The 15,189-nt window shown below is 25.0% G+C and overlaps 1 protein-coding gene across 1 annotated transcript in view; it reads right to left on the reverse strand.

Moving 5' to 3' along the window:
- Positions 1 to 257: 257 nt before the first annotated feature.
- The window catches only part of LOC111620939 (coiled-coil domain-containing protein 77-like), a 21,702-nt gene continuing 6,770 nt past the window's right edge, over positions 258 to 15,189 (reverse strand). Inside the window, exons 2-9 of the mRNA XM_023362963.1 lie at positions 14,931 to 15,068; positions 12,961 to 13,147; positions 12,725 to 12,795; positions 9,581 to 9,729; positions 8,827 to 9,511; positions 4,092 to 4,217; positions 2,254 to 2,406; positions 258 to 501 (exon numbers count right to left, since the gene is read on the reverse strand). Coding sequence (XP_023218731.1) covers positions 352 to 501; positions 2,254 to 2,406; positions 4,092 to 4,217; positions 8,827 to 9,511; positions 9,581 to 9,729; positions 12,725 to 12,795; positions 12,961 to 13,147; positions 14,931 to 15,068 — 1,659 coding nt within the window. The 3' untranslated portion in view covers positions 258 to 351. The remainder of the gene's footprint in view (positions 502 to 2,253; positions 2,407 to 4,091; positions 4,218 to 8,826; positions 9,512 to 9,580; positions 9,730 to 12,724; positions 12,796 to 12,960; positions 13,148 to 14,930; positions 15,069 to 15,189) is intronic.

The raw sequence follows: 15,189 nt of genomic DNA on the forward strand, positions 1-15,189 counted from the left end.
TCCATTGATGAAAGGTATTCTAATGAAGTAAGATAAAGTTTCATTATCTTTAAGTGAATGTCTATACACATCAATCTTAAAAAAAAAAATAATAATAATAATAAATATTCATACATTGTGCTTATTTTAAAAAATAAATCTGATTTTTTAATATAATTTTAACAATAAACATTAAAAACAATTAATAATTTAAACAGTATGTATTAAATATTTTATTATTCAATATTTGCATTTTTTTTCAAATATATAATGATCTACATAAATATCTAAATTCAGAATTATCATTTTACAAAATTATTTGCCATCTTGTATTTTTAAAAAATCTATTAATTGTATTCTAAACATTTGAAATTATATTTTTTTCAATTCATTCTCTAATGCGTAAAGTTTACGTTTCAATCCTTTGAGATTGTCCGCTATCTGTACTGAACGAACCGTGGAAGAGTGCACGTCTTTTAGAAGATTCATATCATTTTGATTGCTTTCAACTTGAATTATTGTCTAAAAAATACAAATAACAGTAAAAATAAATTCTTATAATTATACTAGTCTTTCAAATAACTGTCAATTAATTCATTAATTATTAATATGATTTAATTTCCTTTAAAAATTAAATTTTATATTTAATATTCAATGTAAAAAGATGCAAAAATTTTGATTTTATTTCATTTAATACAGGTTGACCATTATTAATCTAGCATCATTGGGACTTGTAAGGTGCTAAATATCAATCAGATGGTTAGATTAGAACCCAACAGCTAACCATCTTAATTTTACTTTTAAAATATCCTGTAGATCAGTTGGTTTATAAAGAATAGAAAAAACATTAAATGAAAATTCTTATCAAATTATCATAATCTAGCAACATTGAGAACCCCCCCAAATATTAGCAGCAGGTTTGTGTGGCAACACAGGAAATTTGAAATTACACTAGACAAAATAAGCGACAAAACCAGATTACTGATCTGTAATCCATTATATTTTATATGAATGTATTTGGTTAATCAGACATTTTTTAACAGAAAATAGTCTACAAATAATAATCAAGTTTTGAGTTTAAAATAAAATAATTATTTATATTTAACCTTACAAACAAGAGAAATTGTTTCAAGATTAAACTTAATATACAGAATATGTGTCTAAATATTTATAANGTTTGCATGGTTTGGAGCATCTTTTTTTTTGTTCAAAAATTCTGAAAGAAATTTAATTATATGCAAAATTATTTTGTAATTTTTATACTCAATTTTCTGACAGATTATGTAATATATTAACACAGAAGTTACATGAAAGCATAAAGTTTTGTATCAAATTTCTTATGACTTACTAATATATATATATATATTCAAGTAGGCAAGAACTATTATTTTATGCAATAACCTACAGGTTGTGTTTAAAACTGGATACAAGTTACAAATGGCATGGATTATCTGTCAATTTTAACTTGCAATTAAGAACTTTTTGCAGGATTCCCATGTCCTAGAATCCTGGAAAAATTTGGAAATTTCAAGAAATCATTCCCAATTCCTGAAAAGTTTGGGAATTTTCCTTAAATCCTGGAGAACTCAATGAAATTGTACTAAATTGGTTACTTTAAATACAGAAACAGAAAACAAAGAGACACCCTGTTTTATCTGGTAATTTAGTTTTCTTTTCCAAAAAAGCTAGAATGTTCCTTTTGCAGAAACCAGAAATTAAAATAATGACTGCTATTGGAATGATATCAGAATTTCAAATAGAGAGAGTACAGTTGGTTTGATATGACTATGAAATAATTTTCTATCTTGCATGCAATTCCCTCTCCTTTGTGAAATTTTTTATAAATTAAATATCAATGGATATCTAAAAAGATTTCTAATGTAGCATTAGAAATCGGTACTTATGGTATAATAATGTAAACTTAAAAAATTACATTCTCTTTCCAATTCATCTTACAAAAGAAATAAAAACAAGATTTTAATAACAGTGATTCTAGAATTTTTTGGAAAGGTATTTCAGCACCATTTTAAAGAAATTATAATATATATTGATTATTGCATATGATTATTATTTTGTATGCTAAAATTATGTTTAAAGTTATTTCAATATTTAATTCTAAATACTATATTTAAATAAGTGTTAAATATGTTAAAAGCAATTTAAAAAATCTGCTTATAAAGTATTCATGTAAACAAATAGAAATATATTTTTATGAAATATCTAAAACATTGTTACCAAAAAAAATAAAGTAAAAAAATAAGTATTTATCAATACCTTTAGTAGTTGTTTCTCAATATTAACAAGCTTTGTCTTTAGAATTTTAATATCATTTTTGAAGCCTTCAATATCTAGTCTGTGATTCCGTGTAAGTTGTTGATAATTAGATTTCTTCAGTTCTAACTGTTCCTCTAGTTTACTACATTTTTCCTATTTTTATTAATAATAAATAAATAATTATAATTACCAATGTAAAATTCAAAATATAAAATCTATTATAAAATAATATTTTAATTATTTTAAAATTTATTTCATAGAGAATTAACAAGTTTATTAATCAAGCAAAGTAAGGCTATAACTACAAAAAAATAAAAAAATAAATCAATAATTCAAAAGAACATATAGAGAGGCCACAACATCCATAAGAATGAGACGTACAGTGCATGATGGCACCAAGAGCCTGAATAGGCACAGGTCACAATGATTTTAATAGAATCAGAGTTACTGGAAGAGTCAGACATTGAAATGCTAATAAATCAGTTTGTAAAACAAAAGGCAAGCAAAGTAAAGTTTGTTAATTAACAAATTAACAGTGGAACCTCACTTAATGAGCATAATTTGTTCTGGAATCTTACTCGTAATGCAAAACACTCATTAAGTAAAACAATTTTTTCCATGTAAATTAATGTAAAATACAATAATGCATTCCATGCCAAAAAAAACTCAAATATTTTATATATAACATTTATTCAAAGAAAATTATACAATACACATTGTTAAGGCGTGTGAATCATCTTCATCTGCTCTTGTAGCATGGAATGAACCAACCTGGAATGTGAATTCAATTTGCAGAAAACAAAAATAAAAATCACAGATAATATGTCTGATAAATATGCCAAATATATGCCAAATTCTTGGGCTATATAAAGGCTATAATTAAATATTATAAATTAATTAATTTGACTAGAGGTAGGCAGTTATGCTGTCATTTCTTATTAAATTTAATAATTATAAATAATTAATTTTAAATTTAGACATTTCTGGAATTTAATTTGGAATTGGTTATTAAATTTAATACGAGATGGAAACAAAACTGCTTACCTTTAGTCAAATTAATTAATTTTTAATCTTTAATTATAGCTTTTACATAGCCCAAAAATCTGGCATATCGTTTGGCATGTTTATTATATAACAGGCTATGGTTATTGATGTTTACACGTAATATATGTGAACACAAGTTTTGAAAAATGAGTGATCACAAGCTACACTAAGATGCAAGCGGAACAAGTGCAAAACAGAGAATGATGTAGCATGCGCACAATCTGGGACTTCCCTTCCCCTCATCACTTGTTATGCAAAATATTGCTTATTAAGCGAGTCATTTTTTTTACAATTTTTTTTGCTCGTTATACGAGGTGCTTGTTAAGCGAGGTTCCACTGTATTTAGTTAATTTATTATTATTTTCCTCTATTCTGTATATGTAACTCATGGTTTACTTAAAAAGTGTGAATATGACTATTTCTTTTATATTAATCAATTGTATTTTATTAGTGGTGTCATTTTTAATTTTTTATTGTCATTTTAAAAAGTTCAGAGTTTATGTTTGCATGGTTTGGAGCAATTCTGCATATAGATAAGAGGTATACCAATATGTAATATTTCATGATAACAGTTGCACAGTCTCCTATGAAGTAGGGTAAGAAGCAATATAATTTTATCTTTTGGAAGCTCTTTTAAAACCATAAAAAAAAAAAAAAAAAAAGATGGTTTTCATTAATCGAGTTATTCTCAAGCTAGTTACATTATTCAAGTATAAAATCATATGAATTATCCAATAAAAAATGAAGGAAAAAGATTAAGATCTGAATGATATCAGATAAGATAATTTACTTACTTTGTAAAACTGCAAAGCTGACATATGCATTTCTTTTAATCTCTCTAATTCTTTTTTGAGAAAAATATTTTCAGATTTATATTCTTCAGATATTTTGAATAATTCATTGAAGTCTTGATTTAAAGTCTTAAAAAATCAATTTTATTTAGTTACATTATTTTTTCCTTTCAATTTAATCCCACTTTTAAAAACTTATTTAAACAGTACACAATAGTAAACTTTAAAAGAATATGAATTTAACTAAATGGACAATAGTACATTACACACTTTTAATTTACTATTTAACAAAAGGAACTTATTATCAACTAGATGTTATTTGATTGTAACATAATTTTTTAAATTAACCTTAAAAACGTTATTAAGATGCAAGTTAAATACAAGACTTAGACTTGGGAACTATTTCGTATAAAAAAAATATACAAATTCAATTTGTTTTAATCTGTTAATTTTGCAAAATAAATTTAAATTTGAAGTTTTTAAATATACAATAGAATTTGCTTATTGTGATCACACAGATATTGTTATTAGAAATTCAAATCCAAAACATATAGTTAAAATATACTTATAAAATTTTGATTATTGTAATCAGAATTTTGGTTATAGTTATTATCTTTGAGTAAAGAGGAATTTTTAAGCTGAACATGTGATAATATGCAATTTCAACAGTATTCAGGTATAGCAAAACGTTTATGTGACCATCTTTCGATATACAATTTCTGGCCACATAAGTGAGGTGGGATTATGAAAAAATTGACACACAGAAGTATCATACTGAATCCTGCTAAAAGTTCAATACAGATTATAAAAGTAAAAAATAAATAAATAAGAATACTATACATGTTTTGCAATATATAAGTAATTCAAACTTTTATACAGGATAATGTATTAACACTAAATAGAGTATCAAAATACAGTTTATATATTTAGTACCCATAGACACGATCAATATCACAACAGAATGTTTATGAAATATAAGTAAAGTAAATATTATACTCATTTTTTTTACAGGAAAATTCATAGAAAAAAATTATTAAATAGAAGCCACTACATATGCAAAAGCATTCAAGTGTCAGAAAAAAATGTTAATAATTAAACCAGCATTTACATCAGACATTTATACTTTTCTTCAATGACTATTGCAAATGATGTATCGGTGATGTAGACAGATCATTGATGATTTCCATAGTTGTACTTTTGCAAAATACAAATAAGATTTTGTCTAAAAACATTGAACAAATATATAATTGTCTTTATTCTTACTAAATTCTAGAGTTAAATTTAATTTTTTGAATATAAGCGAAGAATTATTTTATTTGATCATCATCTATTGGAGGGATTAAAGCAAACTGTTCCAGAACTATAGCAACAAATCTCAATTTGTTTAAAGCACTTTAAACAATATGTTAAATTAGGAATTTAGGATTTTCTTGTTTTATTGAACACAAACAAGAATAAATGTCACTTTCGGATGCTCCTATCTTGGCCACTTAAGTGAAGTGGCATTACACGGATACTATTATTATTACATTAATATTATAGATATATTAATATATATTCATATTCATACTTATGCAGTTTTAAAGGAGAATTTTAGTGGTAGCCACATAAGTGAGGTTTTACTGTGTCTGTATCAGTCTTAACTAAAATTTTAAAATGTTAGACATTAATTATTTTAATTGTTATTTGCTCAAAGTAGAATAGTTTAAATTTCTGACATTTCTTATTTCAGTTATTTGCTGAATGAATTACTATTAATTAAAAATCATAATTAATAAATCTTCTTGTTATACCTTTAATTATTTCAGAGTTAATATAACCTGTTTCTACTAATTGTGGTTTCACTTACATGCTGTTGTAAAATTATTATTCAGTTATCACCACCAATACAGGCATGTTCCAAAGTGATTAGAGCAAGCAGATTCTACTATATTTTGAAAATCCTCAAAAAATCTTATATTGAAATAGTTAAATGATAACTGTTCACAGTTATAATTTTGTTATAAATTAAAATTTAAAGTGAACTGTATGTGTCCTTGTGTCAGTGTAATATGTAAGGCTATTTTAATGCTATAATACATATTATATTAACTAATTAAACAAGAAACAAATTAGGAAAAAAATAAAAGGAAACTGTTAACATATAATTGAAATCACATTATGTAAATAAATGATAAACTAAAAAAAAACAATAATAGCAATATTAATTTAATCCTGAAAAAAGTACATAAAATCAGTTAAACAACTACTTTTACATTTATTACATATGGCTTCCTCATGTTACAACATATTCAAATAGAAAATTAAGACAGTTTTAGAATAATATTCATTTAGATAGTTGAAACTATTTAAATTTCTATTTGACTATTTATAAATTACTGGATAAAAAACACAAAACCTAATTTTTAGATTTAAAAAATACAGCTGATAATATAAGCATAGACATTTCTAAAATTAAATTTAAACAAATATAATGAAACCTCTATGTCTGATAATAAATAAGTGTGTACATTCTATTTATACATTAGGACAGGGGTGGCCAACAGTTTTTGCCCCCAGGCCGAGTTGGAAAGAAAACTTTTTTCATGGGCCGAACCACAGGATGCCCTAGGAAGATTTTGAGGTGGTGTGAGATCTCATTGTGGTGTCACCCCGTAGAGACTAAATTGTACATACAGATTGCAGATACATTTTTCATATTATCATGCTTTATCAACATTCTACACTGTACTTAGGAGATTTGTAATAGAGCGTTAATTCTAAATGCACAGTGAGTTGTTGACTTTTTTTTCTTTTTTTTAGGTGTCAGAATTTTTCATCAAGCTATTCAGACTTCAGTAGCTAATGTTGAAAGATTAATCGCGGGCTGCATAAATTCATTAGATGCAGGCATGGCCATATGTTGGCCATGCCTGCATTAGGAAATAGTCAATTACTTAAAGAACAAACTCCAAGCTCAGAGACAAGAAATGAAATGCAATTTCAAAATCAATATGTTTGATTTCAGTTTTGGCATTTATTTAGACTATCAGATTTCAGTAGTTTGAAGTTTCTTCACATAACTTCCTAAAGCTGAAAATATTTGTTTGAGAATGTCTTCTTCTCTGTTTCTGTTCTGATTCTGTTTTTACTTTTTCAGCTGTTATGTATACAAAATAAGGGAAAGTATTGGAATCATATCAAATGTAACCCTACAGTTTTTTGCAAATTACCACATTTTGATATCCCAGGACACAAAAATGTCAAAAAACAGGGAAAAAATTCTATGGATATGTGTGTATGTATTGGTGTATTTCATTTGATACTCAGGATTAAGAAACAAAATTTGGCATGGTAATTTATATATAACAGGCAATGATGCTATTAAAATTTTGAGGTTAAAAGAGATGAAGGGAGGAGGAGGTAATGTATCATATCTCAAGAGAGATTGAACTTAATGATTTTAAAGATTTTACTTGTTGTTAGTGTANAAAAAATAACTGTAGTAAGAAAAACAAATGAAAAATGCGAACTAATGTAACGTCGTATGGTAAGTTTTTGTTCGTATCGTGGAGCAAAAATATGTTCGAATTTCATGTCGTATCCTGAAAATTTCGTATGCTGGGGCGTTCGTAACCTGAGGTACCACTGTAGTTAGGTCCTACTGTATTAAATATTTGTGTTTATTTTGCCATAATAAATGTGTAGCATATTTATCATTATTATAAACATTGTACTGTATATTGTTTCTTGCTAAAGCAATATGACTAAGTATAGTGCAGAAAAATTATGATCAAAATTGACTTAAAAATGCAATTATTAAAAAAATCACAAATAATTTATGTAAAATATATATTCTTTAAGTAATAACTAGTATAACCATTAAAATATTACTAAATTATTAAAATTAAATATCATTAAATACCTCATTTTCATACAGTTTATTATGTTGATCTAATCTTTTAATAATTTCATTCCATTCATCTTCAAATTTTGAAATCTTTTCATGATAATAGGTAAGCAATTCTTTGCTTGGTTGAAGTTCAGCTAACTGTTCGCTGACAGAAGGAGTATTTAAAGTTTGAGTTATATCAAATCTTTTTGGTGAAGATTTGCTATTGAAGTTGAAATCCGAGTTCCTATAAATAAAAATTTTGATGTATAATTACTTAATAATTATTAATGAAGTAATTTAGCATTATGTTATTTTTAGTAGTCTAAAAGCACTTTATTATTATGTATAAAATATTAAAAGTTTAAATATTGTAATAATAACAGAAACAAATAACAAAAATACTTTTAAATAAAATTTATATTCATTTATTCTGATTTTCATTATCATTATTATTAATAATAATAAGAAAAGGTAATAAATTTATTACATGTTTATAATTTATAGGAAGGAAATTATATATCACGTTACACGTGCAAATATTATTTCAATTTCATTTAATAGTACACGTGTTAAACAACAGTTTCAAAAAAACGAATAATTACAATACCTAAAATCATAATCAAATGTTGCCATATTACTTTTAAAATATATAAATGCAATTATTTTTCTTCTGTCATTTCGTATTTCCCTCCATTATGTATTTAAAGTTCGAAACTAAATATTTACCCAAACGACTTCTACCCTTGTTTTTTACTACTAAAAAAACCTCTAGATTCTACTATATATCGATTTTTTTTTTAATTTTATTACTCTTTTTATGTGCATTTTATTTAATATTTTNATAAAATGATTTATATTGCTTACCTGTCTTTTTATAGTATCCAATGAAGATTTTTTTATTTGTATATCACTGTTTTCTTGGCTATCCTGTTCTAAGGAAGTAAATGCTTTTGAAATATTATTTAAATATTCTTTAATAGATACCAAACTTTCTTTTTGGTCATTCTGAAGCTTAAGCATTTTAATCTCTTGTTCAGAATTTTTCCTATTAACAGTTTTTGCTCCCTCACTAATATCATTAATTTGTTCTATTAATGATGTCAAATTATTTTTTAATTGTTCACAATATTTTTGAAGTATATGCTTTTTACAAAGACTAAGTGTTTTATTACTGAGATCCAAACTATTATTACAGAGTTCCTTTTGTAATTCTACCTGTTCAATACACTTTATAAGCTGTTCTTTAATAATTTTCATTTCTTCAGGAAGAGGAATTGTAAACTGATTTAGAATTTCTTTTAATTTGTTAATTTCATCTAATAAATAAGTTTGTTGATTATGTCCTTGTAATTCATGTTTTACAGCTGACAATTCTTCCATAAGAGAAGCTTTTTCTCTTTGTTTTTTAATATTTATTTTAATATTATTAATTTCATCAATTAACTGTGCTCTCTCAAGGGACCAATCTGTCTCAGTATTCCAAACTGACTTCCTGAAGTTGACGTAATCACGTGTCGTTAATTGTAATAATTCGGTTGTTTGTTTCAATCTATATTTCAAAATTATTATTAATTAAAAAAAAAATATATAACAACATAATACAATACAAACCACAGACCTATCAGTAAGATATTTAATATGTTCAGAATCTCTCAATCTTTGAACTTCTGCTTCTTGTTTTATAATATTACAATCATTTGTTAGTGCATCTACTTGTTCATGAAAAAGAGCTTCTCTTTCTTCTAATTGTACTCGAAGAGCTTCAATCTGAATGAAAATGAAATTAATAATGTAATTTGTAAGTATAAATAAGTATAATCAAATAAATTTTGTTAAAAAATGGTATTAAAACATATAATTCAAAAAGTACAGTCAAATCTTGATATAGTATTCTCCTAAGTAGCACTGCCTTCAAAGTACCAATGAATATTTGCAAACACAATCATCTCCATATATATTAAAAAGAGAATTCTTCAGCTCAATTTTGTATTGTAAATGACAACAAATTATGCATGTGGCTTATAGACTTTGTGTCTATTAATTAAATTAAAATTTGTGTGTAGAGCTCATTATTACATATAAATCTTAATGTTTGCAGTCTTTCAATTTAGCACCGTACTCAATTTAGTGTCAGTTTCAGAGACAAACAATTAATGACACTAAATCAGAATTTGACTATGTTTAAACCTCTTTTATTGAGTAATAGCTCCATGGAGTATGTTGTTATATTAATTAGGATTAAAGATATCCTAATGGCATTAAATTATAGATGATTGGATCTTAAAAGTCAAAAATTATATATCTATTCTTCATAATTTATTTTAGATCCAAAAATATTCATTAATTAAAGATATACAACAAAGACACATTCTTTCAAAAATTCTGTGAAACTAGTCAATAAAATGCTAGTTCTCTATATTTCGATACAAATTATTATTTTATTTAAAAATAATCTGTGCAAAAATGTCTTTCCTGATATTAAGAGGTGACATTTTAATTTCTTGCTATTTGATTATTTGTTATCATAATTTTCACTTTTATTTTTAAAAACCACACCAAAAGAAAATATGAAAAGTTATAAATCATTACAGTTTATAATTTATACTGTAACATAATTATTGTTTTAGACTAGCAACTCATAATTTGAAGAAAATTCATCAAATCAGCATATGCTTTAAGGTTTAGAGATAAAATTTAAATAATATTTGAGTTACATAAAATACATATATACAGAAGAATCTACTTATTGTAATCAAAGACAGTATTATAAGTGGTTAATATAATCATTATTAGTAAGTCCCAAAACACTTATAAAACTTGCTTATTGGAATCAGATTATCATTATCTTAAAGTGAATAGACATTTTTTTAAATGTCTTTTTGCATTATCAGTCTAAAGATAAATAATAATGATTATATATTATCAGCTGTATCATTCATAACTAACATAACATGTTCAATATTTAAAGTATCAGTCATAACTAATACTTTAAATGTTGAACGTGTAATATTTTCATTATTTTTTGTTCACAGTACATCAGTAGTTTAAATTTCTGCTTTTTTTTCAATTATATACTAGCTGTTAAATATGGTATTGCAAAAAAACAGCAGGCAAACGAACTTGGATGAATTACTATTAATTCATTAATTATAATTATACTAATAATAATTAATAAATCTTCAAATATGTATATATATTTTTTAAATTCTTTTTTTAACCTATCTTTTTAATGTCAGAATTTCCATTAAGTGTAGTTTTATTCATTTACTCCACTTAATGTTATCAGTTAGTTATTATTGTTCTCAGTATAGGAAAGTTCCAAAGTAATTACGGTTAACAGATGCTATTATAACTGTAAATAGAATTATTTCCTATATTACATTCATCATTTTTGATAAATATTCTTCCTGAATATTAAGCCAAATCTTGAAATTCCTACAGAAAATCAAAATTATTAGCTTAGAAATTAAAATGTTGATATTCTTTTGTTCTATATATACACAGTAAGTTTAAAAATTATACACTTTTGCTAATGAGTTATCATAAAAATATTTTTTATGCTACCTTAAAAAATATGAATATCAAAATACAAGCAGATATGCTGATTGAACCTTACAACTTCACTTGATCATTTCATTATCATCAACCAATATAAATTTGGCATAAACCAAAAATTTTGCTTCTAGAAAGAATAGAAAGTATTCAAGTATACTTTCTATTCTTTCTAGAAGCAAAATTTTTGGTTTATGCCAAATTTATATTGGTTGATGATAATGAAATGATCAAGTGAAGTTGTAAGGTTCAATTCTACATCTTATCCAAATTATCAAAAATTCATATTTCACATATTTTTTGAATTACTGAATTGCATATTTTTTGAGCATTATCCTCAGATGTTGTTTATATAATTAATTTGTCAGACTGTAGATAAATGTGTTATTTGCATAAATTCAATTGATTCTATTCAAACAGAAAATAAACCATTTTTGCCAAGACAATGATAGAATAGATATTTATATAACAAAAATTACAGCAGTTTAGTTGGACATTAGCATATTTACTAGATCCTGCACTTTTATATCTTTATTTGTTTTGATTCTTACAAAATTATCCTAATTAAATATGCCAAAATTCATGCATGCAACTTATTCAACAATCTATTATAGTAATGGAATTTATAAAATTATTCAAAAGATGGTAAAAAGTTATAGAAAAAGATGGTACATACATCATTAAATACTGATAGTTTTATATATTTTATAAAAAAAACTAACATTCTTTTTTTTATTACAAAAAAATTCAAACAAAATTATTACCAGATTTGCTATTTATATCCATGCACCATTTCAGAAATCACTCTTTTGCTAAAAATATATTTTATAATTTGTTGCTTTTATCAATTAGTGATTGATATGAAAATTTCTCTTAATTTAAATCTAAAAATAAAAATCTATATAATTGAAATTCAGTAACAAACTAATTTACAAGAAAATACATTTGTTAATACAAATGTTAAAATATACCTTAAAAATGTTTTATAGATTTTTCCCAAAGAACTGACAAAAAGAATTTCATTCATTTGATGTATAGTGTGCGTGCTGTATATAATAACATAAATTTTCATTCAAACATTATAACTGAACAGAATTTAAATTATCATGTTTTTATGTTATGAGTTTTACTGATATTACCTAAATTTTATTTATTTTTTTTTAATTAAAACTTTTGATAAAAAATTAATTATAATAAAACAATAAAGTACCTCATATTTCATGCTCTCGTAATGATTTAATTTCTGCTCTTTGAATTTGGAGGGAACAGTTGGCAAATCTCCTAATAAACATAAACTTTTAAAAACATTGATAATTCTTTCAATGTGTATATATACATAGATACATAACTAATAATCTAAAGATATTGTATAATATATAACATACAAGTAATAGTTTACAACAAAACACACTATTTTTACTATAAAAATTTAGTTTGCTTACTCACTTTCTGCAACAGTTTTCTTCTTTGTCCATGATGTGATTGGCTCAGGATGAGGATGAGTTTCTGGTTCATCAATATAAAACTTCTTAATTTCTTTTAAATTTACATAAGAACTTTTATAACTGTCAGGAATCTGTTCACAAATTTGTAATAGGTACTGAATTCTTTTATGATCTTCTAATTCACGTACCTTTGAAATTTTATGCACAAAATAAAGGAAAAATTAAATATGAAGTAGTGCTATTTATAACTTTTATAATAACTGAAATTGAAAAATATTTATTTAAGTAATTATATAATGTTTGACAATAAATCACCAGTCTAAATTATACAGACAATTTTATTTATACCAGTAAACAATTTATTAATTATAATTAATTATAACAACATTTTTTAATTGTATAATACTGTATAATCTAATATCTGGTCAAAGACAGCCAAATGGACAAGTGATTACAGTGGCAATTTACCACTCTGGGAACCCAGATCAAATTTGGATGGGTCAAAAACCCCAGGAATTTTTCAGGAATGGCCTGTCTAGATATCTCAGTCATTGTCCCTCACTCACTATCCAGCCATCTCACTGTAGACATGGCTGAATCCATGATGGGCTTGCCAAAAAGAAGGCTTAGTACCCACAGGGAGAGAAAGAGAGTTCACAAAAAAATATGTATCTGGTCAAAAAGTAATATTTTCTACATTTCATATATTATAGATTTATATTATATTTATATCATATAATTGAGTTTAAATATTATATGGAAAAAATGATGTAAAATGTTCCTGTTTACACAGTCTAAAAACAGTACACAGATTCTTTATAACACGACAACACAATTTGAACTTTAATTTCTCCACAAGCGAGCAACACTCAGGCACCCGACAATTAATTTATAATCACAACACTGGTTCTTTAGCAGCCACACAGCTACACCTTCTGGTCAGCACTGACCCGACACACCAAAGGGAAGCGCACAATTTCTCCCTCTCTAGGCGGGACAATCTCACCCCACATTCTTAGGGATACAATTACATCAATCCATCTGACACATGAGACAATTCTGTGGACTGTACATCAATGCTCGATAACATACACACACTTGACACGTGTTACAATTTTGTTTAATTGTATATCAAACTTAACATGATTTAAATTTGATAAATCAATCTTTACCAGTATTTGGAAATATGCATATTTTTACAATGACATTTTACAACATATCTTTTATCAGATGGTATTTTTCAAAACTTCATGGTTTAATTTATCAAAATTGGATTTGATGATGAAGAAATTGTTTCTGAAATTCCTTTCATTGGATATATGCTGGAGTATCTGGATGAAATTAGAAGGTTTGGGAAGCAGAAAAGATGGTAAAGCCTGAGTATGTCATAGCCATAGCTTGCATACAATGGCATGCAAGATAATTAATTACAAGACATAAAAAGATGGCAAACAAAAATGACTGACTTTTTAAAATCAAATCTGTTAAAAATTCTTTATGTAAAGCCACATCCTTACTAAATGTATCCATGATAATTAAAATGATATCCAAGATGATTTTGAAGTTAATACTCTATCCAGTGTACATGTTAATTAATAAGCCTTGCTGTAATCAAAATTAATTACAATATAAAAATCATTTTGTTAATATCTCTGTAATCTACCATCCTATATCTACCCAAAATTTTGAGTGAATGAAGATAAGTGAATTAGGGAGGGTCAACTGTATTTGATTACATATGATTATTAACATATTTGTCAATTTACATTTCATTTTATATTTTGTTTGATAAATGTAATTAATATGTTTTCAGTAAACAACACTGATTAATAAAGAATGAAGAATATATTCTATGTATCATTTTTTATACTGTTTCATCATAATTACATATCATTCATATTTATTACTATATTTAAAAAAAAAACATTCAAACTAAAAGTTTTATATATACGATATATATATATATATTACCTTTAATCTATCATTTTCTGTATATAATTGAAGAACATGCTCTCTTTCTTGGAATAAGGATAACTGAATATCACTTAGAGCTTTCTGTAGTTGCAAAATTTCATCATTTTTGGCCTGTATTTCCTTTTCTAATTTCAGCTAATATATGATAATTATATTATTTACAATAAAATAAATATTTATGATAAATTATAGACAAACATTAAATAATTATTATAAATTAACTTATAATAATATCTAAATATTAAAATTTTAAAAT

This window comes from Centruroides sculpturatus, unplaced genomic scaffold (assembly GCF_000671375.1).
Source record: "Centruroides sculpturatus isolate CEXI.00-Female unplaced genomic scaffold, Cexi_2.0 scaffold252, whole genome shotgun sequence".
In the NCBI taxonomy this organism is placed as follows: Eukaryota; Metazoa; Arthropoda; class Arachnida; order Scorpiones; family Buthidae; genus Centruroides; species Centruroides sculpturatus.